The sequence below is a fragment of the Laetiporus sulphureus genome, assembly GCF_001632365.1.
Source record: "Laetiporus sulphureus 93-53 unplaced genomic scaffold LAESUscaffold_10, whole genome shotgun sequence".
Taxonomy (NCBI): domain Eukaryota; kingdom Fungi; phylum Basidiomycota; class Agaricomycetes; order Polyporales; family Laetiporaceae; genus Laetiporus; species Laetiporus sulphureus.
In genome coordinates this window covers 582480-608951 of record NW_024468519.1, presented here as the reverse complement: position 1 = coordinate 608951, position 26472 = coordinate 582480, and the positions used below count along the sequence as shown (strand labels likewise).

Genomic DNA, 26472 nt, shown 5'->3' with positions numbered 1-26472 from the left:
GTGCTGGCTCTGACTGTAACCCGCATTTGCACGTTGACATAATTTCCCAGTCGCGATATCCGAGCAAAATATTGTGCTCATTTTTTTTGCTAAGCTGGCATGAAGCATATGCTCAATATAGCACAGACAGCAAGGGAGAGATTCGCCAGGCCAAAAGCTGCATCCAGCCACCGCATGCTGAATGTTGTCCTAGACATAGACAAGAGTCAATGAATTGGTAGCAAAAGTGACTCAGTTGCACGCTCCAAACCAATTTTACAGCATGGCAGCTATCATTCAGACCATTGCAGGTAAAGCATCTCGCGAACAAGTGCAGACGTCGGTGGTCGTTGCGGAGTTTGGGAAATTCAGGCACAACTCGGCAGCCGCCACGAGCATGAACCTCTGAGCTATTGCCAAAAGTCTGCGATTGCCAAAGCGAGTTATGTCGAGTACACGTTCCTATAGAGCCCTTCAATCTGCTTCCTTCTTCTCATAATGCGCGAGCAACGAGGGAGCACTCATCTTTGCAACTAAATAGTCAGTCTCACAATCTACACTCGCATATATTTAGGCACTCGCCTTCGGGCTAAAGGCAATCCCTTTGGACTCACACAAAACGCTGTGAGACAAAACGCTGTGGGACAAAACACTGTGAGACTAGCAAAGTATACGCCCACTATAATGTCAAGCACGGTGAGCGCCACATCACTTCTTGGGTCGCCCGTCATGATGCCGGGGTTCATCGTGTGTGCCGTGTGCGGCGCACCCTCTCGGGAGTGATTATTTGCTCCACGTCCCATGGTCCGCCGAGATGAGCTGGATATACTAGCCCGCCTCTTCACAGGCCTTGTACGCCGTCGCGACGGCCTTGTCCGTTGCGGAGAGGCCCTCTACAGCTGCTCGTACACGCCCATGTGGGGGCCAACCATATCCGGCGGTGCAAAGTTGTTGACTTTCCCGGCCAGCCCACTGCGCGGCCAGGAATTTGGGAGTCGCCCGCTCTCTAGAAGATGGCTCCACGGAGCCAAACCGATGGCCCGTCCCATTGTAGCCGCACCCTACTATATACGTGCGCGCTACTACTTTCCCACGCCGGTGGCGCAGGTCGCACCGGGGCCTCTCGCATTCGCGCTCCGCGCCCAAATGCCAACAAAAGTTACACATCACGAACTCCTTGTCACCCTTGCGTATGACCTCCGAGTCCGCAACCTTTAAATTTGCGATGGCTTGGACGCTGGCGCTCATCTTTCCGGGGTCATTGTCGTACGTCGCGACCTCAGGCGAGGGGATCATACGTCGCTCCTCCTAATTAGTTGCTCAACACGACGTGTGTCATATCTCATAACCGCCGTTGAAGAACTAAACGTAACGTGTGCGAATTCATCAGTTTTTAGACACGATCGGAGATGTGCTCGCACGATAACACACAATGTGTCATCAAGAGCACTGCAAAGTTCGACAGCACCGTGATTTTGGACGCCACGGGGAGCTGCTGGATTGGTAGTACCGCCCAGCCGCTTCTCATGACTTCTTCTTTAGCTTCTCTCTGCGACTAGAAACGAGGGTTTCTCAAATCACGCGCCCATGATGAACCAGACGTATCATATCTGATACGGCTGTTCTGTTTGATAGATACCGATGGTCTTTTTCAGCAATCTCCAGTACCCAGTGTGCTATCCGTAAGCCCTCCATCTGAACTTAACCCTCTGACGGTTCGTGTCTGGTCAATCAGGCATCATATAGCGATGAGTCGCACGCCGATGGGCATCCTTAAAGTCCCTCCCAAAACTGTTCTCTTTCGCATTGACCGCTGTCACCGATATTGATACCCTCACAATGTCGAACGCATCAGCTGCAAGCGTATTGGCTCAGGAAGAAGTGGACTTCTTCCAGGAAGCGTGAGGACGAGGATACTTTCCGAGGCGTTCAACTGACGAGTTTGCAATCACTGTCACAGAAACATCTATAACTACTGCTATCTTGCAACTGCTGGTACGCTCTCGGGTTGGACCACTATAAGCGATCGAACTCGACTAACAGACTGGACGCATTCAGCCCTCATCTTCTTTGAACACATTGTGACTTTTTCTGAAGAGGTTCATGTCATCTGGGGAGCCAGGTTGACCACTGTCACGGTCATCTTTGCCCTCAACCGTTATCTGATCATCGTACAAGGCATTAGTTGGGCAATGAGTCCCGTCTTGTGGCATACTCTACTGGTAAGTCACGTCGTGCCGTGCTGCGAGTGAAACGAGCACTCACGATCTATGTGTGCACAGAGGTGAGCGGCGACGACTGCACTGTATGTTTAGTGCAGTTAATAGGTTGTCGCAGCTGTGAGGTTATGTTCGTATGGCAAGACGCGACGATTAATGTTGTTGAGGCTGTGACAGCAAGTCAGAGATTGTCTGACCTCAAATTCAGAAAGAGACTGATCGATAAATCAATAGGCTTTTCCGCGTTCCGTGCATATGCTATTAGTGGACGCCAGATCGGCCCTGCATTGCTAGTCTTGCTACTGGGGCTAGCGCCAGTCGGCGTCAACGTCGTGAGTATATATGTTCTCCGCCATCATATGTCTGTTGAGCACCTCTGGGCAGTTTACAGATGCAAGAACATCATATGCATTCGTCACTTACGTAGGCAGCTATCCAATTTGTAACAATAATACGCGCGAGTCCATCGCGATGCAGAAGAAGTAAGCGCCACGTCCATCTCTCTGACGTCGGCACTCCTAGGACTGACCCTCCTTTGTTTAGACGTGAGTTCGAAGAAAATCGACAAGTTGTTGCTCTGACACGCACGATCACTGCAGTCGTCCTTGTCGCGCGCATCGGCCCCGCTGTATCCGACCTGGTCGTGGTTCTTATCACTTGGTTCAAAACAGCAGGGCTTGCCATGGAAGTGCGCAAGTTACGGTTCAAAGGATCGATCACGACAGTGCTGATGAGAGACGGTGAGTATGTGTGGTTCTTTGAGTGCACACGATGCCTTACAAGCAGCCCGTTCAAGGCACGCTCTACTTCATGTACGTCGGGCTCTGTCGCAGTACCTTGTCATGACTCTGTTCTTCCACCGTTCATCAGGGCCCTTTTGCTTCTCAATATCCTCGAGATCGTGATCAAAGTCCACTATGAGAATTCACAGGCAAGTCTACCCGTACAAGTGCATGGCCATTAAGGTAACGTGCAAGCAGAATGCCGCATCATGGGTCTCCGTTTTCCTGCCACCGTAAGCGACCGAACACACCCAATTCAGCTCAACCTATGCTTACCGAGTCAATCCAGAATATCATCAATCCTGATATCACGCTTCATCCTCAACCTACGCCAGTTGTCCCTCGGCAGCGTGGACTTGAATACGATTTCTCACAGCACCCAGAACACGCCGGACATTCCCTCTCGCCTGGTTGGCAACTTTGGCGCCGACGTCCAGCACACGTCTCCTGTTTTTGAGGATGTCGAGGATAATGATGAGGACGAGCAGAATATCAGTGGGGACTTTGAGGCCCACGAGTTGGCGCAGGTGCAGTAGTCATCGTACAAGCTATGCGATCGTTTTCGACAGTGCCAGCTCTGACTGTAACCCGCATTTGCACCTTGACATGACTTTCCGATCGTGATATCCGCCTCCAAAATATTACTGAGCTAGGACGACGCATACACTCAATATAGCATAGACAGCAAGGGAGAGATTCGCCAGGCAAAAAGCTGCATCCCGCTGCCATAATGGCCTCCACGGCTACCTCGTACACGCCCATGTGGCCAACCATATCCGGCGGTGCGAAGTTGCACATCACGAACTCCTTGTCGCCCTTGCGTATGACCTCCGCAACTTTGTTCATGACGGTCTGGACGCTCATCTTGGGGTCCATGTCATACGTTGTGACCTTAGGCGAGGGGATTATATGCCTCTCGTTAGGATATTGTTTCTCAGCACCGCCGTTGAAGAAGAACGTCTGCATACACCTCGGTTCTAGGCATGGTCAGAGACGAGCTAGCACGATAACACACAGTGCACATACCGGCTATGTGTGCCTACTTCATGCCCTACTTGGCGAGCCATTCGGCGAGGACATTCATCATCGGTTGCGGCGGAAAAGCAACCGGGAAGGCTAGAAAGCAGTCACGAAGATCAGAGTCATCAGTCACACGCGAGAACATCTACATACCAGGTCTTTCGGCACATAAGAGCGTGTCGCCATCCTTGATGCGGCCCTCATCGCCGTTCACGACGATAGGTTTCAATACTTCGTCTGTCTCATCCTTCTTGTATCATTTCCCAATCGCTTTCACAATGTCTTCGCACTTCTCGCCCACGCCCTTCACGAGGCCATCCACGGCGATCTTGATGCTTGTCGCGGTCCATTGCGTAGTAGCCCCCACGACGATCGCGATCTGGCCCGACTTCTCCTTCTCAGTGAATGCGAGGAGGCCCTTGACTATCCTGTGGCCGAGTGGGGCGCCATGTCCCGCCCATCGCCGAAGAAGTTGTTGTAGACGTTTGGGACGCCGACCTCTTTCGCAGCCTCGAGCAGCACGTACAGGCGGTTTATGTGCGAGTGCACGCCACCGTCCGAGACCTAATGTATCAGAGTACCGAATACATCAGTACCGCACGGCCAGCCGCCCTAGCAGAAAGATAAATCCATACGAGACCCAGTAGGCGCAGACGGGCGTACCCCTCCGTTCTTGTAGAACTGGCGCTTCTTGATCGACACGTCGATCCTCACGATATCTTATCAGACGACCCGCACAGCACCGATGTTCAAGTGCCTGAGCATCTGCTCATTGAACGCGCCGTCATGAAAGCACTGTGAAATCGCACATACCCGACCTCTGAGTTGCCCATAAGCCCGTCACCGAGACCCATGGCGATGCCGTGAGCATGCAGCGTGCGCACGCTATGCTCCTTCGAGATCGTATTCATGTTCATCATGTTCCCAGCCACGATAGCGTCGCGTTTCATGTTGGGGCTCCGTGACAATGCCCCAGCCATCGTTTCGTCGCTTCTGAATGCCTCACGTCCATCTCCGCGCTTCGGCATCATGATCTCGGTGGTCTTCCATACCTTGCATCGCTTCAGCCCATCCCAAAGCACCGTGCTCGAGGATTTGTATGGCAGGTAGCTATGCTTGGATGCGAGAGTGCCCGCGGATGTCGAGCGGAATTGGGGCAACAGGTTAGGAAGCTCCAAGACGGGGCCATCCTTTGAATTTATGGCAGAAGGCCTGCAAGTCCGAGAGTGACGCGGCGCGCCTCACTCTAAGCACAGGTGAAGAGCTATCGAGTGATCAGACAGGCCTGTGAGCTGCCTGTTGGCCGAAACGATGAAAAGCGGACGCGGTCATTAACTTAGCACAAAGTGCCACACAGCACCGCGACTTTGGCCCATTGCTACAGCGAGCGCCTGGATTGCTATTGCACTGCCTCCTTAGCTTCTCTCTGCGACTAGAAGCCTTCAAGTGAGGAATGTACTCACGCGCACATGATGAACCACACGGATCATATTTGGTGGTTCTGTTTGACAGATGGGCAATCTTCAATGCCTGTGCTATCCGTAAGCCCTCATCTGAACCTGACCCTCTGCGTTCATGTCCGGTTAACCAGGCATGGTATAAAGAGCCGTGCACCGATGGACATCCTTAAAGTCCCTCCGAGAACTGTTCTATTTTGCATTGACTGTTGTCACCGACGTTGATACCTCCACAATGTCGAACGCGTCAGCTGCAAGCATATTGGCTCAGGAAGAAGCGGACCTCTTACAGGAATCGTGAGGACGACGATGCCTTCCGAGGCGTTCAACTGACGAGTTTGCGATCACTATCACAGATACATTTATGCCTACTGCTGTCTCGCAACTACTGGTACGCTCTCGGGTTGGACCACTATAAACGATCGAACTCGACTCACAGACTGGACATGTTCAGCCCTCATCTTCTTTGAGCACATTGTGACTTTTTCTGAAGAGGTTCATGTCATCTGGGGAGGCAGGTTGACCACTGTCACGGTCATCTTTGCCCTCAACCGTTATCTGCTCATGGTGCAAGGCGTTAGTAACGCACTGGATGTCATCTGGTGGCGTACTCCACTGGTAAGTCATGTGTGTCGTGCTGCAAGTGAATCGAGCACTCACGTTCTACGCGCACACAGAGGTGAGCAGCGACGAGCACGCCGTATGTTCAGTGCAGTAAGAGGTTTTCGCAGTTGTGATTTCGTGCTCTTATTGGAAGACGTGACGACTATTGTTCTTGAGGCTGTGACAGCAAGTTAGAGACTGTTTGACCTCAAGTTTGATGAAGAGACTGATCGATGAATTGTTAGGCTTCTCCGCGTTCCGCACATATGCGATTAGTGGACACCACCTCGTCCCTACATTGCTAGTATTGCTACTGGGGCTAGCGCCAGTCGGTGTCAACGCTGTGAGTATGTATGTTCTTCGCCATCGCATGTCTATTGAGCACCTCTGGGTAGTTTGCATATACAACATATTCATATGCGTTCGTCGCTTACCTAGGCAGCTACCCAATTTGTAACGTTAACATCGGCGAGTCCATCGTGACACAGAAGAAGTAAGTGCCACGTCCACCTCTCCGACGTCGGCACTCCTAGGACTAACCCTCCTTTGCTTAGACGTGAGTTCGAAGAAAATCAATGAGTTGCTGCTGTAACACGCATGATTCCTGCAGTCGCCGTTGTCGCCCGTGTCTGCCCCGCTGTATCCGACCTGGTCGTGGTTCTTGTCACTTGGTTCAAAACAGCAGGGCTTGCCATGGAAGTGCGCAAGTTACGGTTCAAAGGATCGATCGCGACGGTGCTGATGAGAGATGGTGAGCATGTGTGGCTCTTGTACGTGTGATGCCTTACAAGCAGCCCATTCAAGGCACGCTCTACTTCATGTACGTCGGGCTCTGTCACAGTGCATAGTCATAACTCTCTTCTTCCACTGTTCATCAGGGCCCTGTTGCTTCTCAACATCCTCCAGATCGTGATCAAAATCCGCTACGAGAATTCACAGGCAAGTCTACCCATACAAGTGCATGGCCACTCTAGATTGAAGTACAAACAGAATACCGCAGACTACGTCGTACTTTTCCTGCCACCGTAAGCGACCGATCATGCACAATTCAGCTCAACCCATGTTTATAGAATCAATTAGAATCTCATCAATCCTGATATCACGCTTCATCCTCAATCTACGCCAGGTGTCCGTCGGCAGCGTGGACTTGAATACAATTTCCCACAGTGCCCTGAACACGCCGGACATTCCCTCTCGCCTGGTTGGCAACTTTGGCGCCGACGTCCAGCACACGTCTCTTATTTTTGAGAATGTCGAGGATAACGCTGAAGACGAGCAGAATATCAGTGTGGACTGTGAGGCCTACGAGTTGGCACAGGTGCAGTAGTCATCGTACAAGCTATACGATCGTTTTCGACGGTGCCGGCTCTGACTGTAACCTGCATTTGCACCTTGGCGTGATTTTCCAGTCATGATATCTGAACAAAATGTTACGTGAAGTTGGCGCGAAGCATATAGAGTTCATTTTAGGATAAACAGCAAGGCGGAGAGGCCAAAAGCTGCATCCCGCCGCCGCAATGCTGAATGTTGTCCGAGTGACCAAAGTCATGGATTGGTACCAGCAGTAGTCCGTTTAACGTCCCAGGTCAATTTTACAGCATAGCAAATGTTCAGACCGTTGCATATAAAGCGTCGCAGTCTCACAAAATAGATGACACACGTCGGTCGCTGGAAATGCCGTCGGTCGTTGCAGAGTTTCATAAAAGCAGGCACAACTCGGCAGCAGCTGCGAGCGTGAAAGTCCTGAGCGATGAATTGATGACGGTTCAAGAAGGAATGCAAGCGGCTGTCCAACGTAAAACCACGTTTGCAAGTCTGTATACTGTCAACAGAGTTCCAAGGTTTCTAACAGATTTCTCAAGCCATCCGGCCCGCATGCAACTTGAAGCCCAGAAAATCAAGCATCATCACTTCATCTATTAACAGTGTTAGTACTTCAAATCCCGTCGTCTACTTCTTATATTTATGTCAAGTACACGTTCTACAGTCCTTCTAATTCGCTTCCTTCTTCTGCTCATTATGCGCGAGCAACGAGCGATCGCTCATCTCTGCAATTGAAGTCAGTCTCACAATCTACACTCGCATATATTCAGGCACTCGCCTTCGGGCTTAGGCAATCCCTGAGTCATACAAATACGTTGTGAGAGCACGAAAACATTGTAGTCACATATGCACCCACCATAATGTCAAGCACCGTCCCCGCCACATCGCATAGCGCGCCTTCTGTCTCCTCACCGTCCTTCTTGTCGACAGTGAAGTGGAATTTCTTCGGGTCGCCCGCCATGATGAACGGCAGCGGGTTCATCGTGTGTGCCGTGTGCCGTGTGCGGCACACCCGTCTGGGTAGATCATCTGCTCCACGTTCCCATGGTTCGCCGTGACTCTGAGCAGTAGCCCGCCTCCTCACAAGCCTTGTACACCGTCCCAACGGCCTTGTCCGTTGCCGTGATGGCCTCTACGGCTGCCTCGGACACGCCCGTGTTGCCAACCATATCCGGCGGTGCAAAGTTGCACATCACGAACTTCTTGTTGCCCTTGCGTATGACGCTCATCTTGGGGTCCTTGTCGTACGTTGCGATCTTAGGCGAGGGGATCATATGCTGCTCATTATGATATAGCTTCTCAACGCCGCCGTTGAAGAACGTGACGCGTGCATTCTTCACGTTTTCTAGGCATGGTCTGAGATGTGCCAGCAGGATAAAACACAATGTGCATACCGGCTATATATGCCTGATAAACACCCTGCTTCGCGAGCCATTCGGCGAGGACATTCGTCATCGGTTGTGGCGGAAAAGCAACCGGCAAGGGGAACGGTGGTATCGTGACATGGTGCTGATGTGCTAGAAAGCAGCCGCCAAAATGAGAGTCATCAATCATACGCAAGAACACCAACATACCAGGTCTTTTGGTACATCGACCAATGACGAGGAAGGTGTGACGCAGCAGCTGGTGCCAGCGTCTTCCCCAGAGGTCCTAGAGCGACGTCGCCCGCAATGGCTGTCATACAGCGGCGGCCACGCCGCAGGCTCAGACCCACATAGCCCAACAGCGAACAACGAGAGGAGGTCGTTCCCGCCCTCCAAGCCATAGATGATCAGCGCCCCACCAGGAGCTGTCTCGCGGTGGAGATAGCGTAGCGCTGCGCGGGCGGCAGATGCTGGAGGAAGATCGTGCCGCCTTCGAGGGTGTCGGCGCTGGGGACGAGCTTGAGAAGCGCGTCGCACAGGTCGAAGATGAGGAATTGCTTCAGGAAGGAGAGCGCTGTTTGGATGAGGTTGAACGTGCCACGTGCGGACGAACGGGTGCTCGGCGGCACGTACACCCCGCGCCCGAAGTCCCATCGGATTCCGCGCACGGGCAGGAAGAGCTCGAGCGCGTCGCGCAGCCATGTTGGGAGGAGCTGACAGTCTGTGGAGGCCTGTCTATGTACCTTCAGAGGAGGTTCGTGAACCCTCCGCAGCTGCTTCTCTCCGACTTTGAGCAACCCCTGCTTAGGCGCGAATGCAAAGTAGAGCGACTTCGCGACGACGTAGTACGCTATGAGGGCTGTATTTTGTTGCGGTCGTCGACTCGTCACAAACTTGTGCAGGACAGAATGACCATCTTGCACGACGATTGCCAGCGGGTGTTGTCGCGCCAGCACGGCTCCATCGGGAGTTTCCCAAGTCGAGTATGCATCGCTGGTGGCTGTTGGAGATGCGACCCAATGTGGCGCATTCCTGAAAACGCGGTCAGGTGACTGGCGGGTCGCCGTGTATTCAAAATTGACCGGGCGGTGCAATATTGCTAGAGATCTTCGAAGAAGTCTAGGCTGACTACGTTCTGACAATGTATACACGCTTGAGAAGGTATTTGCCGATTTGCACTGTCCGTTATAATGTGTCACATAAAGCATCTGAATGTTGGTCTACCGTGGCGAAAAGGGTCAGACAGTCGCGACGTGTGTCATGAATGGCCCCTCTTTTCCCTCCTCACATAGTTTCCCGTAGTATTTCTCCATCTGAACCCCTAGCCTGTTCCACTTGTGCGACAGGACCCGGGCGGATCACGATGCCTTTCTCTTGCAGTAATGTCAAGGCCTTCATAGCCCATGTGCGGCAACTGGTACCATTTCTCCTGTTTGACCGTATATCAGTATACGTGTCAGGGAAGACAGTCTTGAAGTGTCCGACGAAATCGAAAGCATTGTCTGGAGGGTTGTAGCCGGCGATCTTGATCAGTGCAAGTATCATACTGTTCGTGCCGGTGAACGTGAAAACAACAGGAACTACACGCGTAGTGTATTCCTCGACCGGTTCGTTGGCCTCGCGACGACCCTTACGCTCAGCCCAATGATGACGGGTCGCACGTCCTGCAGCGTCCGTAATCCATAGGGACCAATGGAAAGAACCTTTCTGCAGAAGCGTGCTGAGAGTGACATAGAGCGAACTCGGCAACAATGGGAGGACAGGGTTAGCATCGGTGGCGGACATTGTGGCTATCTGTGGCGGTATCAGTTCTTGAAGCAGTGAAACATACGGCGCGGAGGGCACTTACGTAGAATGTGTATGTGTATATATGCGACTCGCAAGCTTTCCACGTTGACGATGAATCGAGCAGACACTTAAGGAATTTGAACTGTGTCGCAATGAACATGACTTGAAGGAGAGCGCCACGTTCCAGGCAGTCTACTGCAACGATATTTTTAGAAGGGGCCGCCCTCAATGGGAGGATGTGAGATTGTACGGTAGTTAGCCGAGATCCCTGTGGAGCGGAATGATGGAGACACTGGGCATACAAACAACCAAGTTTATTCCGCAGCAGAGACCTGCCCGAATCGTCCCCTCTCGGCAGCGCGCTCCATGTTTCGGTGTGCCAGATATTGCGATGGGCGGGGCACATCAACATCAAGAACGTGAAACGTCAATGATATCTCGCATGGTCCTCGAATGGAGAGAAATTTCGAGCCCAGCTGGAACATGCCAAATAGTCAGTCTGGCTTACGGTAGCATATCGTGTAAGCTTGTGAAAGCGATAGGCGCAGATACCTGTGGACTGGGCACGCTACGCACGGCCTCGAATCATCGCTTCTGGTGCAAGACAAAATGATTGCAGCCTTGCTTACATATGTATGAAGAGTCGAATCAGTTCTGTCATAACTGATTGAAGCTTCCATTCTGGCAGTGATCCGAACTGCGTGTGATTTTTCATCAGTGAAATGGTCGTTTGCTGAAACAATCATATACAGATGAGTATAGCGCCATCGATATATCCGGATGCCATGAGTATGAGTCAGCCACCTACATCCAGCAAGATCCAGCAGCTTCAACCGTCAGGGCACACAGTACAGACTCCGATGCAACACATGACTTCCAAGTGCATAACCGTAGAAGACGCAGCCGTATAAGGGATCATTATTCCTATGGGACAAGCGGATAGAGGAGAACTTTCTGTGAGGCCTCGTAGGCTCTTTCGGCCTCAACAGGAAATTCGTATTTTCTCCAGAACGTAAACCACTGCCCGCTTCCGCCTTGTACAGGGCGACACTTCAGTGACCATAGTTGCCATTGCATTGGATACCATCCTGAGTCCTCCCAGTCGATTATTCCGGACAGGCGATGGTCCCGATCGACGAGCACGTTGTACATGCGCAAGTCAGGGTGAACCCAAACGATGCGGTCTGCGGCGAGGCTCTGTCTGTCAGAGTCTACCGAGTTCTCCTCGAATTCCTCCATAGACTGGCAGGAAGAAATGTTCTGATAGCATTCGAGGATGGAATCGTACGGTCCAGAGCAGTCCTCGTGGAAGAATCGAGGATCAGGGAGCCCATCGCCAGACGCACTCAGCATCACTCTGCCGGCATCCGCTGGAGACTGAGGGACAGCCCACAGTTGATGCATTACAGACGCCACCTCGAGACATATGGCACGCATACGTGCTTGATCTATCTCGCCGTCACGCCACGCGAAGTAGAGCAGTCTACCGGGGAGTTTCGTCATGATCGTGTACTGACTCTCGCCGACCCGGATTGAGTCAACGAGGCGAGGAATTGGGAGTGTTGAGCATGCAGAATTGAGAAACTGAAGGGCGTCTGCCTCTGTGCTGTAAGATCTACCCCATTTAGACGTCTTCATGATCAGTGGGATGCCGAATCGGAAATTGCGGATGTGCGGCTGTGGCGTCGCACGAGTAAGGGCGAGATATACGTAGAATTTGCAGCGGTCCAGTCCTTTCGAAAGGGCGGACAATACGAAGGAGAAGATGTCCACTGTCTCTGCAGGCCATAAAATGGAGTTTGAGGACAAGAAAAGTCGAACAAGGGACGCCTACCTGGACCCAGCATCGACATGAATTATGACTGGCTCTAGAATTATGGCACCTCAGACGCTCAGTCAAACGAGGACGAGGTCTTCACAGCGATGTCGTTATGAGAGGGTAGAGGAAGCGGGTCGCCACCTGCCGCCACAATCATGAGACCAGACGCGATCACATGACCATCCGTCGTTGCGCTCAGGCTAAGGCAGTGGCGCGTCGCGCGTCTGGTGGCACTGTGTCCGAGTCACTAGCGTAGAATCACTCCCTGCGCCTGCAACATCGCCAACACCTTCGTCGCTCACGTTCGGCAATCTAAACTCTCTTTCTAATGTCATGAACGTCGTCGTGGCTCTCCGTGCAGATCGTGCTGAACATCGGCACAAAACCCAGCGACGTGCCCGACGCAGTCGCAACGTATCCCCGACGACCTTAGCAAAGTGCGAGCATGATGTTGTTCTCACCGGCATACACAGGTACAAAGTGCACCACACGCACGGTATACCCTTCGATCACTTTGCCTTTCTGATGCCTGCAGCGTACCTTCTGCGCCACTCTTGTCGTGTGGCAATGGTATTGGCATCGGTGAATCAGAGAGACCAGTGGATTTTACCTTCATTAGGAGCGAGCTGATGCTAATGTAGGGGGGGTGGGGGTTGGCGCAAGAGTAATCACATCCGTGTTAGAGCTGCAGTGTCAACGTTTTGCGACGTCAGCGATTCCAACAATGTATGTTTATGAGAATTGTGCGGTCGTGGAGGCGATGTCTGCGACTTGCACAGGCATTGAGCTCGACACGGATGTAAACGAGCACCAGGCAGTGTCCCAATTGATAGTCAACGTCGCGACACCGGCAGGTTTTGTTCTGTGTCCTGTTGACGATCCCTGCAGGTGATGCGATTGTCATCTTCCTGTATCCTGACTCATGAGTCATCAGTCGGGTCGCATCAGGCACGCATTCGTGAATGAGGTACTGCACTCGCACTGTGTGGCAATACGATCTAGCATTATTATATCCTTTAATATACACAAGCCAAAACATGAGACAACGAAGAAACTCAATAAACAGTCATCAAGATCAGACATATCAAGTTCTTCTCGTCACCTAAATAATAATAGATCAGTATCCTAGTTGGACAACGCAGGAGTGAAAGATCAGAGACTTGAATGGTTCCAAAGGAATCGCACCCATCGTGCAAGCACGTCATGGAGTTTGTAGAATGTTTACATCCCTTCAATCAATTGAAAGAACGACTGACCTGAATGAGTATCAACGTCGCCGGGTAACAACGGCGGAAAACAAATTGTCGCAACATGTACGACGTTCTACCAAAACGAAGCACAGTTAGCTGGATGCATCATTGGAGCAGTAGGAAACATGATCAGGTAAGTTCTCTCATTCTTCTCATGACCCATTGGGCTTCGAAGTGAGCTGAGTTGATGTCTCATCACAGGATGGGTCGAAGGGAATATCAAGATTCAAAGACGTGTCTCACCTCGTTAGAAATTTTCAGTCGAGTATTGCATCGCGTAACGATTGAAAAAAGCCCGAGGAGCCCACCGCGCATCGAGCCTGCAACTGCACCAGGTTCGTTAGGAGACACAGTTCATAGCATCCTCCAGTAAACTCGTGAGTCTTGGGGTCGCCGACTCTAAGAAAAGTCCGTGAAAAACATGGCGATGACACACTGCACGGTGACAAGAGGATGCAGCATTGCTGTTCGAAGGCGCCTTCGAACGTCGGACGAGGTGCGGAATTTGCCTGGCCCGCTAGATCACGTGAATATTTCAACCTGCCCTAAATTCAGCCACGCTCACCGACGGCTATACAGTCAATTCCCAGGGTCCGCCGAATCTCCTAGTGACAACATCCTCCAAATAACTTAGGCTAGCTGCTGCTACAATGCAGATTTTCGTCAAGACCCTTACGGGGAAGACCATCACCCTCGAGGTGGAGTCTTCCGACACCATCGACAATGTGAAGGCCAAGATTCAGGACAAGGAAGGGTGAGTTACGCCCGTGGCCCAAGAGATGGTAACGGGACTGACGTCAGGCTGCAGTATCCCTCCAGACCAGCAGCGACTGATTTTCGCTGGTAAGCAGCTCGAGGACGGTCGCACCTTGAGCGACTACAATATCCAGAAGGAGTCGACGCTTCACTTGGTCCTCCGGTATGTGATCTGCTGATGGAAATCGAAGTCTTTGCTGACAGCATCGCATAGTCTCCGAGGCGGTATCATTGAGCCCTCGCTTAAGGTTCTCGCTGCCAAGTACAACTGTGACAAGCAGATCTGCCGCAAGTGCTACGCTCGTCTACCTCCCCGTGCCACCAACTGCCGGAAGCGAGGATGCGGTCACTCTTCGCAGCTCCGTCCGTGAGTCCCCTGTTCGTTCTGGTATCACAGTTGTATTCTGACTACGCTATGTCATATAGCAAGAAGAAGCTGAAGTAGTGGTATCGCTGTTTCTCTTCGGTCCGGTCAACGTCGTGTGCCAATGGGTACGAGGAGCGCCTTGGGGGAGGGCTATTCTACATGTGCCGCCTATGATATGCGATGTATGACATGCGCTTTTTCCTCCCTGTATCAATGCATTTTTATGAGTATGCCGTCCACGTCTGCTACATAGTACGCACTCGGCGCAGCGCTCAGCCTTTGACCGAATCGAGGTTGAAACGGTGCGTTGGGTTGAGTCGGCAATTGCCGCGTATACATACACTGGCCACAGGACAGATTAGCCAGTGCTTGACCGCTTAATCCTTCCGTCCCTCCTCCGTCCACCATGTTCCGCCCAACAGCCGTTCTTTTCAAGATATCCGCAGCCGTGAAGGCGGTCAAAGCGATAGCCATTGCTCCTAAGGGCGAGGTCAACGAAATCAGTAATGCACTCGGCGGTTTGTATGATGCCACTTTCGCGGCCTGCGATCTTTGTTCTGACCAGATCATTCTCGTCTCGTTGCGTGCAGAGTGGCGAATGAAGTTGCACGGCGTGCTGCAAAGGGAGTCTAGTCCGATGAAGAAAGTGGATCTAGACTATGATATCAGCTACGAAGGACCGGGAGATTACCGCAAGTACATGGCCGTGGCGAGGAGTATGTCGTGTTGCTTCTGGATTTTGTTTGGAAATGCGGGCACTCATCCCAATCGCGTTCGGGCAGTCAATGGTGTTCCGTACGGGAAGGGCGTCGCTTGGCCACACAAGTCCGCTGCGAAGGAGCTTGCGTGTAAGGAGGCTCTGGAGAGGTGGAAAGCGAAAACCCCGTTGGAAGGGATTCCGCCGAGGGAAGAGGAGCCTCGAGGTCGTGGAAAGAAGAAGAAACCTCGAAAGGATAAGAACATGAATCTGGAACGAGAAGGCAGTGCAGGGTCGCTGGTGACGAAGATGGACGATAGCGAGAACCTGCTGCTGATCCGTGAGCTCTGACCTGGTTGATTTGCTGCAAACTGTGCTCGTGCGTGAATCTCTCTGGCTGTTGTTGTGTCTCGTCAAAGTTCTGACGTCGATGTGACAAAGCAACGGCCATGTTCATCTATTTTGTTTCCTAGCGCAATATATGTACCACCAATCACACGATGAGGGAGCTCCGATGCGCTGCATGCGGGATTTTCCTGCCATGGCTTTCCATGTTGTATTCATTTCTATCATATCATTATCCACTGCATTCGTGCATGAGCTGAATGGCAGCCGCTGGCCTTTGCGCTTGTCTGCGCATTCGTGCGTAGGTGCGTACACTACTCAATGCTGCTTCAAGTGCACAATTAGGTGAACGGGCGCGTCAGGCGCTGCCTTTGCAGCACCACAATCCACTGGCAAAAAATCGGAGGCCATGAGGACGGGCTCTGCAGACGTGCTTCGCTGGCAGAAACATGCTTTAGATGATTGTGAACTAGACCTTGCGGTCTATTCGACGCTATGCCATCAACTTAAATGCAATATCAACGTATCTAAGATGCTTAAGGGCTGCTCAAAAACTGTTGAACAGATCTCACCATGCATCCTACGCGCATTCTGCTATCGGGCGGTGTGTGTTTCACATCGTCCTCTAGACTTGGCTGATGAAGGTGCTGGAATGTGGTACCTCGTAGTTCACATGCGAACTTGAACGGCCAGCTCATTTTCATGAGGCGTGTCTTGAACTGGGCGACGACTCCGGCGAAGTCTATGTGGACTGCCATCGCTCTCGGCTGATCATCCCGCCAATGCTAGTTCGCTCAGGATGCGCTGGTAAGTCATCATGCTGCAGTCGATGGTAAGAAGTACGACCGCGGCAAAGGACCGAACAAAGCTACTGAAAATGGACATGCCAGCACTCTGCAAGCTAGCAGCCGAACTATGTAAGATGGGGAAGTAAGCTGCAAACGCAAGAACGCAGTAGGCACTGCCTAGGGTTGCCATGATTCCAACCTGACGCTCGTTATCAAACTCGCGGCATACTGAACGAGAGCGCAGACACATTTTCCAGCTACCGTACGAAGAGGACATTCACAGGGACATAGTGACAACGCTCTGCTGCGCTCTTGACATTGCGCTGCCGGAAACCTGCATCTGCTACATGAGGCCCCTAGTATACCTGGCTAGTCGAATTTTATAGGCCTGTGCAACCGAAGCCTGCCAGGAAAGCTCAAGCCTACGACGACAGCCCGTCATTCTCCAGCAAGGCTAACATGGCCCGTAGCACTGGATTATGTTGCCCTGCGTTCAAGGTAGCACCGTCTTCGATGCAGCGTTTGAGCTGCGCATCAAGTAATCGACTGCGAGTATATTTATTAACTAGGCACGCTTCAATTGAACGGAAAGCGCCTACCGCAGCTGATTTACCAGCACTCCAATGCGAGGCCATGCCTTCAACTTGATAATGGCATCTTTGGTACCAACCGTCAATCCTCCACCGATGTGATTCACCAACACGGGACCACCGAATAGCAACAGTGCATACACGGGCACCTGCGGCCGTCACAATAAGGACACATACTTCGGCGATTATGTATCAGTGGATACGCACCTCCGTAGCATCCCGCAGGAAGACCTTGGATGTCGCCTGTTTCAGGAAATACGTGACGAACGGTGACCGCCATACCGTCTCGTTGAAGAGCACGGATGCCGGATGGAGGAACACGCGGCCGTCCTTTAAGTCATACAATTTGTACTCCTTCGCCGTGTTTTCACGCTGTACCGTCCCTGCCTGAACCCGATCGAACTTGATCGCGGATCGTGGCAGAGAGACCCGCGCTACGCGGGGCCAAAGCCCGCCGAGAATTACCGCTTTCAACAGGTTCGTGTTCGCGCTGTGCACGTTGAGCAGATCGTCGTTGGGCTTCGAGTACCCGGAGACAAAGCCGAGTTCGGAGAGGGAGGCCAGAAAGTCTTGTCGGAGGGAGGTTATATCACGAATAGTAGACGGGGAGATGTAGTTCTGTGCCGGAGGTATGTGAGGTCCCAATTTGGAATTTGGAACGTAACTATTTGGGACATTACCTCCTCGCAAAATGCTCGGATTGCACCCTGAGACTTGCCCTCAGAGTGGAGACGCGTGCATTCATCATATGCGTTCATGTCGGTGAGCAGGTCGCTGCTGCCTTTGGCAAAGCGAGCTCGCGCGCTGAAGGCCCAGTTCAAATAGCCCGATTATATGCTACCCAAAACGTATGCGACGTACCGAGTTGCTTCGTCGCGTTTGTCTATCGGACTGACGAAAAGCGGCTTGGAAGATAGGCAAGCGGCTATTGTTAGAATAGGACCCAGACAATGGAATATCGTGCTTAGGATCAACATCTGCAAATAGTTAAATGTTAGGAACAGCAGTCCCCCGAAAACATATCGTACCTTTCCGAGCCTCAGATCGACGGGGAGCATGGCCTAATTCAGGTATTTAGAGCTGCATTGTGAAGGGCTGACATCTGCAAGGTCGATTGTATACCATCGGCTGTATTGTGCACATTAGCACAACACAGCCGCCAATGGCATCACTAGGACAATCAGGCTTGCAGATGATGAGTTCGCTTACCATATGACGACCGAGGGGCGTTAGTTCGCCATTCGCATCGATGGCGGCGAGTTCTTCCAGGACTGTGAGAGCTTTATCCACAGCCTGCGTCTCTGGCGGATCGATAGCGCGAGAAAGGAAGGTCTGCTCCACGTTCGCTGTCAGCACGGATCCAACTCTTTCAGGGACTTAGCGAACTTTGATGTCCTCATGGACCACCTTGACTGTGAGCGCGACGCTCTCTAGAGGCACTCTCTTGATCTCCGGGACAGGAAACGCCATCATCTTCTTTTCTTCCATTCGCGTGTATAATTTGTAGCAGATCCCTGGTTGCGTACGACCTGCACGTCCGCGTCGTTGCCGGGCGGCAGCACGGGTTATCCATTGCTCAGTCAGCTTCGTCAAGCCAATTTCTGAGTCGTAATGCGTCTCTTTGACTTTTCCAGAGTCGATCACATAGATCACGTCGTCGATGGTGATAGATGTCTACCGAGAACTACTGGTGAGTAACTGAGTGAGACATGAACGAGTGCGAAAGTTTGCTTGCCTCCGCCACATTTGTAGCGACAACAATCTTCCATTCGGAGAAAGATTGGAAGACAAGGCGTTGTTCATCATTAGAAAGATTTGCATGCAGAGGAAGCATTCGAGTATTTGGAATGTTTCGGAGCTTCTCCATGCACTGACGTATTTCTTGCACACCTGGAAGGAAAATCAACGTTGCCCCACGCTTCTTCGTTGTCGAGACAATCCGCGAGACAATTGCGGAGATGAGCTAGGGAGCCAGGTCATCAGAGTAGTCAACAACAGGAGATCCTTGACGCACATCAAAGTCTATTCTGTCGGAACGGCTGATGCTCTGCACAGCTCTGAGGGTGTCCTCGTTGAGACCTGACTTGGACAATTCCTGACGCAATGCCTTGGACTCTTCCTCTGCTTCTTTTCCTTTCCTTGCTCGTCCGCTAGAGCCTGAAGGGCTATATTCGAGCTCCGAAATGTAGTCCTCCAGGTACCTATCAGGCCGTTCAAATCACATTGTTACCCAGAGAAGGTAAGACCCACTTGTCTTCAACTGGATAAGTAAATCCAGGGATAGTGAGAAGTCGGGCATTGTTGAAATACTTGACAAATATCTCATGGTTGATTGTAGCGGACATCAGAACAACCTTCAACCTGGGGTGCGTTTTCAACAGCTCCTTTAGCTCAAGCAGGAGGAAGTCGCCGTCAACCGAGCGTTCGTGCACCTGAGGTCGATCAATTAGGTAGCCCCGAGAGACAAAAACAAGGAAATCTGACCTCATCTACAATAATGTGCGTTACATCACTGAGCCTGTCTCCAGATCCTAATCTTCTCAGTACGACACCAGTAGTGCAGAAGAGTAACTTTGTTCTCTTGCTCTGCTTGCTCTCACCACGTATCGCGTATCCAACTGAACCGTCGTCCAGGCGTTCGGCCGATACGCGAGCGGCTACACCGAGAGCGGAGAGCCTCCGCGGCTGCGTCACGATGATTGATGCCCTAGAGCCATTTCCTGCCAATATCATAGAATCAAGTACAAATTGAGGCACTGCAACAGCCATTAGCGTAGCGACGCATAAAATCAAGCGAGGACGTACGCTGCGTTGTCTTTCCACAGCCTAGAATGAATGTGAGAAAAGAGCAAGACTTCTGCCGCTATAACGCATGTACCTGTTTCTCCTATTACCACGACGCATCTATTATGCTCCAACAAGTCCACGAACTGTACGTGAGCAGAATATGCTGGAAGTCTCCTCCGGGCTGCGAGGATCTGGGTATACTGGTCATTTGACTGCATGTTCAGGAAAGCCTCTTTTACAGCAGAGTCTGAACGATCGTCCCGCCGCTGGGGACCACCCTGTTTGCGCCTTGTTCCATAATCTATGAAGGTAGCGTCATGATATGGTACCTCTTCGGCCACTTCGGTGCCGGAGGGACTGGGTATTAAATGCGCCAGAACAGCAGATATATCCGGTGGCCCTCTGTCCTCGATATTGACCCACTCTTCTTCCAGCACTCGTACAGCAGCCATTATGAAGGTCTCACCGAACTCCAGTAGTGTACCAGATATGAAGGCAGAAAGCAATTTCGACACTAGGTGTAGTCGGATATAAGCAGGTACCGATGGCGAGGTGATATAAAGAGGCGGAGGAACTCCATTGATAGGCACGGTACGGTTCTGAGTGGTCAAGACGACAAGCTTAAGGGGAGCGACAGGAAGAGGAATGACGATTTCGTTGTTGTCCGCACATTCGCCTCCAAGTGCATCTAGTTCATCCTGGTCCACTTCTTGCTCGTCATGCGAGTATGCGTCCATAGAATCCAGCCATTTTTGGCCAAGCAATCTCTGATCAAGAGAGGATACTAGCATGGCCCAGTCTCCCGCCAACGTTACGTCCGACATGCACTCCTTCACGACGTGCGCTGGCCAGCCACATTCCTTGACGGCCTTTTCTTCGACCCATCGCTTCTTGAGGTCATCGGTACCCGCATGTGTGGACGTTACAAATGATTCCGACGTGTTGGCACTGGGAAGGAACCGTTGCGGCAGATCGCATTCAGGGACTTGGAGAATCAGATATTCGATGCAGGCCTGTAGGGGTGCCAAACAGTGTAGAAGATTGGAGGCCAGTAATGAGGGCCGAGACAATGCCTCGACAGCGCTCCGAGCCTGAGAGGGCTTGAACCCCAGACTACATAATTGTTGCTGTACTTGCGGGCCATCTTCTGGATTTATGACGGCTGGTTTAACATTATCCGCGTCTGGATAGAGAGCAATACCCTGACACAGAAAGTTAAACATTAGCACATACACAAGGAACATCGACGGCGAACCTTTTTGATGGAATCCTCGACAAGATCTCGCAAAGCGCTGGCCATCCTTGCTTCGGGAGCGTTTTCGAATTCTCTTGACGCTCCTGTGCTTCCTCTGGTCCCCTGTCCTTCCTGACTGGACTCCGCTCTTTTCGCCGCGGCTTTGGCCTGCCTTTCTTCCACCGCCTTGCGTGCTGCGAAGGGATCAGCATCATACATCCATTTCTGGTGCTCGGGCGCATCCTGATGTTCAGCAGCCAGCTCGTTCCAATACTCTCGCGGTCCAGGAGGTAGCACTCGATTTAGTTGTATGCCGTTGCAGAACTGTCATGATAAGGTGAAGCATTCCATTCTGTGCCGATCGCAATATGCCAGACACACGAACACGATACAATGCATAGGTTGCGCCCCAATGGCGGGCTTCTAGAGCGGTAGGAAGAATCTTTGACGGGTGAGGTTCAAGCCGCACGGATTCTTGCTGGGACGTCTTCTTGCTCATTCTCTTCAGCGTCACGACGAAGGAGAATCCATTGCGTTCCTTCCTCTATGATATGTACAGGGAGATGTGCGAAAACTTTCGCTATGCGGGAACGTACCGTGTCAACTTGAGGTTTCTCCCACCCATTTTTCTGACATCTGTAGGAATACGCCACACTGAGCTTCTTCACATTTGATGTGACGTATCAGTAACTGACCTCTCATGAAGCAGACTCAACGGATACTTCGAACCAGGCGGGAAGAGCGGTTTCTCCTCCACAATTGTAGTAGCAGGGGCTGCATCTTGAGGCTTGGACGCTTTAGAAGAGTTGCCGGCGTTTCCTGACTTGACGATGCCTCGCTTGGGAGGCATGCAAGATAGCGGCACTGCTTGAAGTAAAGGTCAAACACAGTGGTTTGAATGTAATAAGCACTGTTATTCACTTTGAAACTCCGATACAGGCAAAGCTACCACCCTCTTCCAAATGAATGTGTAATTGAGGCGGAGTGTGAAAATGCCTAACGCATTACTAATGCCACTCTGGTATATATAGATAGCGCACGCTTGTCGACTCTCACAACTCACACCTGTACCATGGCTGATGCTGATCTCTATAAACTCGAATTCCTGTCTCTGGTTGCAAAGATCACTCAGGAGATTGACAATCATACCGGGATAAATGACAAAACACTTGCCGAGTTCGTCATCTCTCTCCACGACGAGTCGAAGACATTAGCCGAGTTCAAGCAGAAGATCAAAGATGCTGGGGCGAATTTTCCTGAGTCTTTCATCGAGAACGTCGATCGGCTCATTCTAAGCATGCATCCAAAACATAAGAAGAAACCAGCTGCTAGCGGCAAGGAGAACGCTTCGGCGGCAGACGGTGGACTGGATGAGCTGGACAAGCGGAAACGCATATTCCCGGGTCTCGCTTTGAAGGACCAGGAGCGGCAGCCGAGTGCCACAAAGGATGCTATAATGATGGAAGTTGATGATATGATGTCTCAGCTCGAGGGCGCAGCAAAGAGGGCGAGGACAAAAGAGGTCGAGGAGGAACGCTTTCCGAAGCGACGTCGGTATTCGCCATCCCCGCCTCGTCGTCGTAGTCCCAGTCCTTTGCGTGGAAGAGGCTATGGGGACAGAAGAGATGACTCGCGAGGAAGGAATAGCGTCCACGGTCGGTCGTTGGACGAACGGCCGGCGTTGTACAAGATCTACGACGGCCGTGTCTCCGGCTTGAAGGACTTTGGAGCTTTCGTACAGTTGGAAGGTGTTGTCGGACGAGTAGAAGGTACGTTCATTGTGCTTCGAGTCACTAATCTCAACACCCACCTTACCCTCTGTAGGTATGGTTCACGTCTCCAATATCCAGCAAGGAGCGCGGGCCAACTCTGCATCTGACCTCATTAGTCGTGGACAGTCCGTGAAGGTCAAAGTAATGAGTGTAGCGGGCAATCGGATAGGTCTATCTATGAAGGACGTCGACCAGGTGACAGGTCGTGACCTCACTCCTCACTTACGTATCAAATCAGAAGCAGAGCTCGCGGAGGAAGAACGCCTACAGGCTGCTCGTGGTGCTAATGCTGTGCCTCTTAACTCCCGCGAGACCGGAAAGAAGGAGGTGGTGCGTTCAGCCAAGCGCCTAACCTCTCCGGAGCGGTGGGAGATCAAACAGCTCATCTCATCCGGCGCCATTGACGCGTCAGAATATCCGGATCTCGATGAAGATTTTGCAAATCCAATGGCTCGTGCAGAGGTAGAGGAGGACTTGGATATCGAGATAAGGGAGGAGGAGCCGCCGTTCCTGGCTGGTCAGACGAAGAAGACTTTGGACTTGAGTCCGGTCAAAATCGTGAAGGCGCCCGATGGCTCACTCAATCGGGCTGCTCTTGCTGGTGCCTCTTTGGCGAAGGAACGAAGGGAGCTGCGACAGCAGGAGGCCAACGAGGAAGCCGATTCTGAAGCTCGCGACTTCAGCGCTCCTTGGCTGGATCCTATGTCCAAGGAGAGCGACAGGATCTTCGCTCAGGATCTTAGAGGCAACCTAAGAGGCCAGAAGGCTGGTGAGCAGCCGAAGTGGAAGGAGGCCACATTCAATAAGGCGACCACTTTCGGTGAGATTACTAGTCTCAGCCTCCAGGACCAGCGTAAGAGCCTGCCAATCTACAAGCTTCGTGACCCGCTGTTGCAGGCGATCCGTGAGGTATGTTTCAGGTGTCCCATCGCAGCTGTGATGTTACTCATTGCTCCCTTAGCACCAGGTCCTCATTGTCGTTGGCGACACCGGTTCGGGTAAGACGACACAAATGACTCAGTACCTTGCTGAGGCCGGCTTCGCGGACAAGGGAAAGATTGGCTGTACTCAACCTCGACGTGTCGCCGCTATGTCGGTTGCAAAGCGTGTGGCCGAAGAGGTTGGATGCCGTCTCGGTCAAGAAGTCGGGTACACAATTCGTTTCGAGGATTGCACCAGTCCAGAGACACGGATCAAATACATGACTGATGGTATGCTTCAGCGAGAGTGTCTTATCGATCCGGATGTTAGCGCATATTCCGTGGTCATGCTGGACGAGGCTCACGAGCGGACCATTGCCACCGATGTGCTGTTTGGCCTTCTGAAGAGTAAGCATTTTTCCTATTGCAGTTGCTTCACTTGCTTAACGTTTGTTCACAGAGGCCATCAAGCGACGGCCAGAACTGAAGCTGATCGTTACATCGGCCACTCTGGATGCTGAGAAATTTTCCAAGTACTTCTTCGGCTGTCCGATCTTTACTATCCCTGGTCGTACATACCCCGTAGAAATCCTCTACACGAAGGAGCCCGAGACCGACTATCTAGATGCATCGCTCATCACTGTCATGCAAATTCACTTGTCGGAACCTCCCGGTGACGTCCTGCTATTCTTGACTGGACAGGAGGAGATCGACACCTCATGCGAAATTCTATACGAGCGCATGAAAGCCCTAGGCCCGAAGGTTCCAGAGCTCATCGTCCTTCCCATCTATTCCGCGCTGCCATCGGAAGTTCAGTCGAGGGTCTTTGAACCTACACCGCCGGGAGCTCGAAAAGTCGTCGTGGCGACTAACGTGGCCGAGACAAGTCTAACAATTCCCGGTATCTACTACGTTATCGATCCAGGTTTCTCCAAGCAGAATGCATACGACCCACAGTTGGGAATGGACTCTCTCGTTGTCATGCCCATTTCACAAGCACAGGCACGGCAACGTGCAGGTCGCGCCGGCCGCACCGGGCCTGGCAAGTGCTATCGCCTGTACACGGAGGCCGCTTTCCGGAACGAGATGATGCCCAATTCGATACCGGACATCCAGCGCACGAACTTGGCCAACACGATCCTAATGCTCAAGGCCATGGGTATTAACGACTTGCTCAGTTTCGACTTCATGGATCCCCCTCCCGCACAGACGATGTTGACTGCGCTGGAGTCGCTCTACGCGCTCTCAGCGTTAGACGACGAGGGTCTGCTGACACGGTTGGGCCGGAAGATGGCGGACTTCCCAATGGAACCGCCACTCGCGAAGATGCTAATCGCATCCGTGGAGCTGGGATGTTCGGAAGAGATTCTGTCCATCGTGGCAATGCTATCTGTCCAGAGCGTGTTCTATCGCCCGAAGGAGAAGCAGGGTCAGGCGGATTCCAAGAAGGCGAAGTTCCATCAGCCGGAAGGCGATCACCTCACCCTACTCACGGTATACAACGGTTGGAAGGCGAGCAACTTCTCTAACCCTTGGTGTTACGAGAACTTTATCCAGGCGCGGAGCATGCGGAGAGCGCAGGATGTGCGGAAGCAGCTGCTGGGCATCATGGACCGGTATGTGTTACTCTCTGGGCCCTTCCCTTTGTCGGTTTAGTGTCACTCACACTTGGTTATTCAATAGCTATAAACACGACATAATCTCGGCAGGTCGAGATTACAATCGCGTCCGTAAAGCGATTTGCTCCGGCTTCTTCCGGAACGCCGCAAAGAAAGACCCGCAAGAGGGTTACAAGACCCTTGTGGAAGGCACTCCTGTCTACATACACCCGTCTTCCGCGCTGTTCAACCGCAACCCTGAGTGGTGCATCTACCATGAGCTGATCTTGACCACCCGAGAATATTGCCACAACGTTACAGCCATCGAGCCGAAGTGGCTCGTGGAGGTGGCGCCACAATTCTTCAAGGTAGCCGACGCGAACAAGATTAGCAAGCGGAAGAAGCAGGAGAAGATTGAGCCGTTGTACAACAAGGTACGTTTGGCTTTCCGATTGTGTCCATGTCGTTGCTAAAATCCTCGTTCTTCCAGTATGAGAAGCCTGATGAATGGCGGTTATCAAAGGTCAAGCGAAGTGCTCGCTCGGTACGTCCTTCTTCCGTCCCGCTCCCACCGGACGATTGCTCACAATGTCTTTGCAGAGTCAAACATTCGGATGATGATGAATATTCAATTTCTGACATATATTTCATTCTTGTTATTTCTGTATCCGTTGTTGGTTGTAGTACAGTATCATTCCAATTGCTAGTATACCCTCCAGGCTGGTGGTCATGAAAGTGAACTACATCTCGACCAGCCCTCCAAGAGCGTCCCTGCTCGAACGAGCCATGCAGCGACCATATTTGCACAGACGGTGCTGGGAACCCGCGATCTGCCAAATTTGCCGTCAATCTGCACTTGCTTCAATATGCTGCAGTCACGAATAGCAGTTTGCATTCGGAAAGTAATCCCGACCGGGATCATATCGTTGTAATATTTTGTTGTCGATGCTTTCAGAGGCATGAGCGGACCACATCGAAGGGAACAAGGGGTCATGGAACTCACAGACTCTGAAA

General features: G+C 51.9%; 11 protein-coding genes across 11 annotated transcripts; 6 read left to right on the top strand and 5 right to left on the bottom strand.

Moving 5' to 3' along the window:
- Positions 1–440: 440 nt before the first annotated feature.
- LAESUDRAFT_811353 (uncharacterized protein) lies at positions 441–1275 on the bottom strand (the record flags this gene model as incomplete). The annotated part of the gene is made up of 3 exons (XM_040914306.1): positions 441–504; positions 562–601; positions 660–1275. The coding sequence occupies one exon, from the start codon at positions 1273–1275 to the stop codon at positions 808–810; it is 468 nt and encodes a 155-aa protein (XP_040766498.1). The 3' UTR covers positions 441–504; positions 562–601; positions 660–807.
- Positions 1276–2844: 1569 nt separating this feature from the next.
- On the top strand, positions 2845–3640 carry LAESUDRAFT_723688 (uncharacterized protein). The gene is made up of 5 exons (XM_040908457.1): positions 2845–2938; positions 2995–3010; positions 3069–3129; positions 3179–3213; positions 3270–3640. The coding sequence occupies exons 1-5, from the start codon at positions 2881–2883 to the stop codon at positions 3514–3516; spliced, it is 417 nt and encodes a 138-aa protein (XP_040766497.1). The 5' UTR covers positions 2845–2880; the 3' UTR covers positions 3517–3640.
- A 391-nt stretch (positions 3641–4031) lies between these two features.
- On the bottom strand, positions 4032–4950 carry LAESUDRAFT_757469 (uncharacterized protein; the record flags this gene model as incomplete). The annotated part of the gene is made up of 5 exons (XM_040912306.1): positions 4032–4096; positions 4154–4250; positions 4302–4564; positions 4636–4709; positions 4814–4950. 5 exons carry the CDS (start codon positions 4948–4950, stop codon positions 4032–4034), a joined length of 636 nt encoding a protein of 211 aa, XP_040766496.1.
- Positions 4951–5534: 584 nt separating this feature from the next.
- Positions 5535–6172, top strand: LAESUDRAFT_54122 (uncharacterized protein). The gene is made up of 3 exons (XM_040902869.1): positions 5535–5754; positions 5814–6075; positions 6135–6172. The coding sequence occupies exons 1-3, from the start codon at positions 5693–5695 to the stop codon at positions 6138–6140; spliced, it is 330 nt and encodes a 109-aa protein (XP_040766495.1). The 5' UTR covers positions 5535–5692; the 3' UTR covers positions 6141–6172.
- Positions 6173–6717: 545 nt separating this feature from the next.
- LAESUDRAFT_723684 (uncharacterized protein) lies at positions 6718–7479 on the top strand. The gene is made up of 5 exons (XM_040908456.1): positions 6718–6811; positions 6865–6880; positions 6939–6999; positions 7051–7085; positions 7141–7479. Exons 1-5 carry the CDS (start codon positions 6754–6756, stop codon positions 7385–7387), a joined length of 417 nt encoding a protein of 138 aa, XP_040766494.1. The 5' UTR covers positions 6718–6753; the 3' UTR covers positions 7388–7479.
- Positions 7480–8077: 598 nt separating this feature from the next.
- Positions 8078–10532, bottom strand: LAESUDRAFT_757467 (uncharacterized protein; the record flags this gene model as incomplete). Its single annotated transcript, XM_040912305.1, has 8 exons — positions 8078–8108; positions 8158–8180; positions 8240–8412; positions 8468–8728; positions 8778–8892; positions 8958–9137; positions 9167–9779; positions 10036–10532. The coding sequence occupies 8 exons, from the start codon at positions 10530–10532 to the stop codon at positions 8078–8080; spliced, it is 1893 nt and encodes a 630-aa protein (XP_040766493.1).
- Positions 10533–11260: 728 nt separating this feature from the next.
- On the bottom strand, positions 11261–12464 carry LAESUDRAFT_697020 (kinase-like protein). The gene is made up of 2 exons (XM_040906291.1): positions 12370–12464; positions 11261–12313 (listed from the first exon to the last, which is right to left on the bottom strand). The coding sequence occupies exons 1-2, from the start codon at positions 12386–12388 to the stop codon at positions 11460–11462; spliced, it is 873 nt and encodes a 290-aa protein (XP_040766492.1). The 5' UTR covers positions 12389–12464; the 3' UTR covers positions 11261–11459.
- A 1799-nt stretch (positions 12465–14263) lies between these two features.
- LAESUDRAFT_607433 (ubiquitin) lies at positions 14264–14608 on the top strand (the record flags this gene model as incomplete). The annotated part of the gene is made up of 3 exons (XM_040903131.1): positions 14264–14358; positions 14413–14523; positions 14575–14608. Coding segments are annotated over 3 exons (240 nt in total), but the record flags the coding sequence as incomplete, so codon positions are not given.
- A 698-nt stretch (positions 14609–15306) lies between these two features.
- On the top strand, positions 15307–16236 carry LAESUDRAFT_676167 (uncharacterized protein). The gene is made up of 3 exons (XM_040905615.1): positions 15307–15443; positions 15510–16074; positions 16132–16236. Exons 1-2 carry the CDS (start codon positions 15326–15328, stop codon positions 15773–15775), a joined length of 384 nt encoding a protein of 127 aa, XP_040766490.1. The 5' UTR covers positions 15307–15325; the 3' UTR covers positions 15776–16074; positions 16132–16236.
- Positions 16237–16979: 743 nt separating this feature from the next.
- On the bottom strand, positions 16980–22018 carry LAESUDRAFT_757463 (P-loop containing nucleoside triphosphate hydrolase protein; the record flags this gene model as incomplete). The annotated part of the gene is made up of 18 exons (XM_040912304.1): positions 16980–17103; positions 17157–17296; positions 17355–17765; positions 17828–17951; positions 18009–18124; positions 18176–18208; positions 18357–18479; positions 18534–18821; positions 18892–19110; positions 19162–19348; positions 19398–19579; positions 19632–19903; positions 19953–19973; positions 20026–21136; positions 21190–21492; positions 21554–21712; positions 21765–21804; positions 21864–22018. 18 exons carry the CDS (start codon positions 22016–22018, stop codon positions 16980–16982), a joined length of 4008 nt encoding a protein of 1335 aa, XP_040766489.1.
- Positions 22019–22240: 222 nt separating this feature from the next.
- LAESUDRAFT_712803 (P-loop containing nucleoside triphosphate hydrolase protein) lies at positions 22241–26076 on the top strand (the record flags this gene model as incomplete). Its single annotated transcript, XM_040906922.1, has 8 exons — positions 22241–22937; positions 22993–23849; positions 23902–24268; positions 24321–24772; positions 25070–25476; positions 25544–25892; positions 25949–26002; positions 26059–26076. 8 exons carry the CDS (start codon positions 22241–22243, stop codon positions 26074–26076), a joined length of 3201 nt encoding a protein of 1066 aa, XP_040766488.1.
- Between the last annotated feature and the right edge of the window lie 396 nt (positions 26077–26472).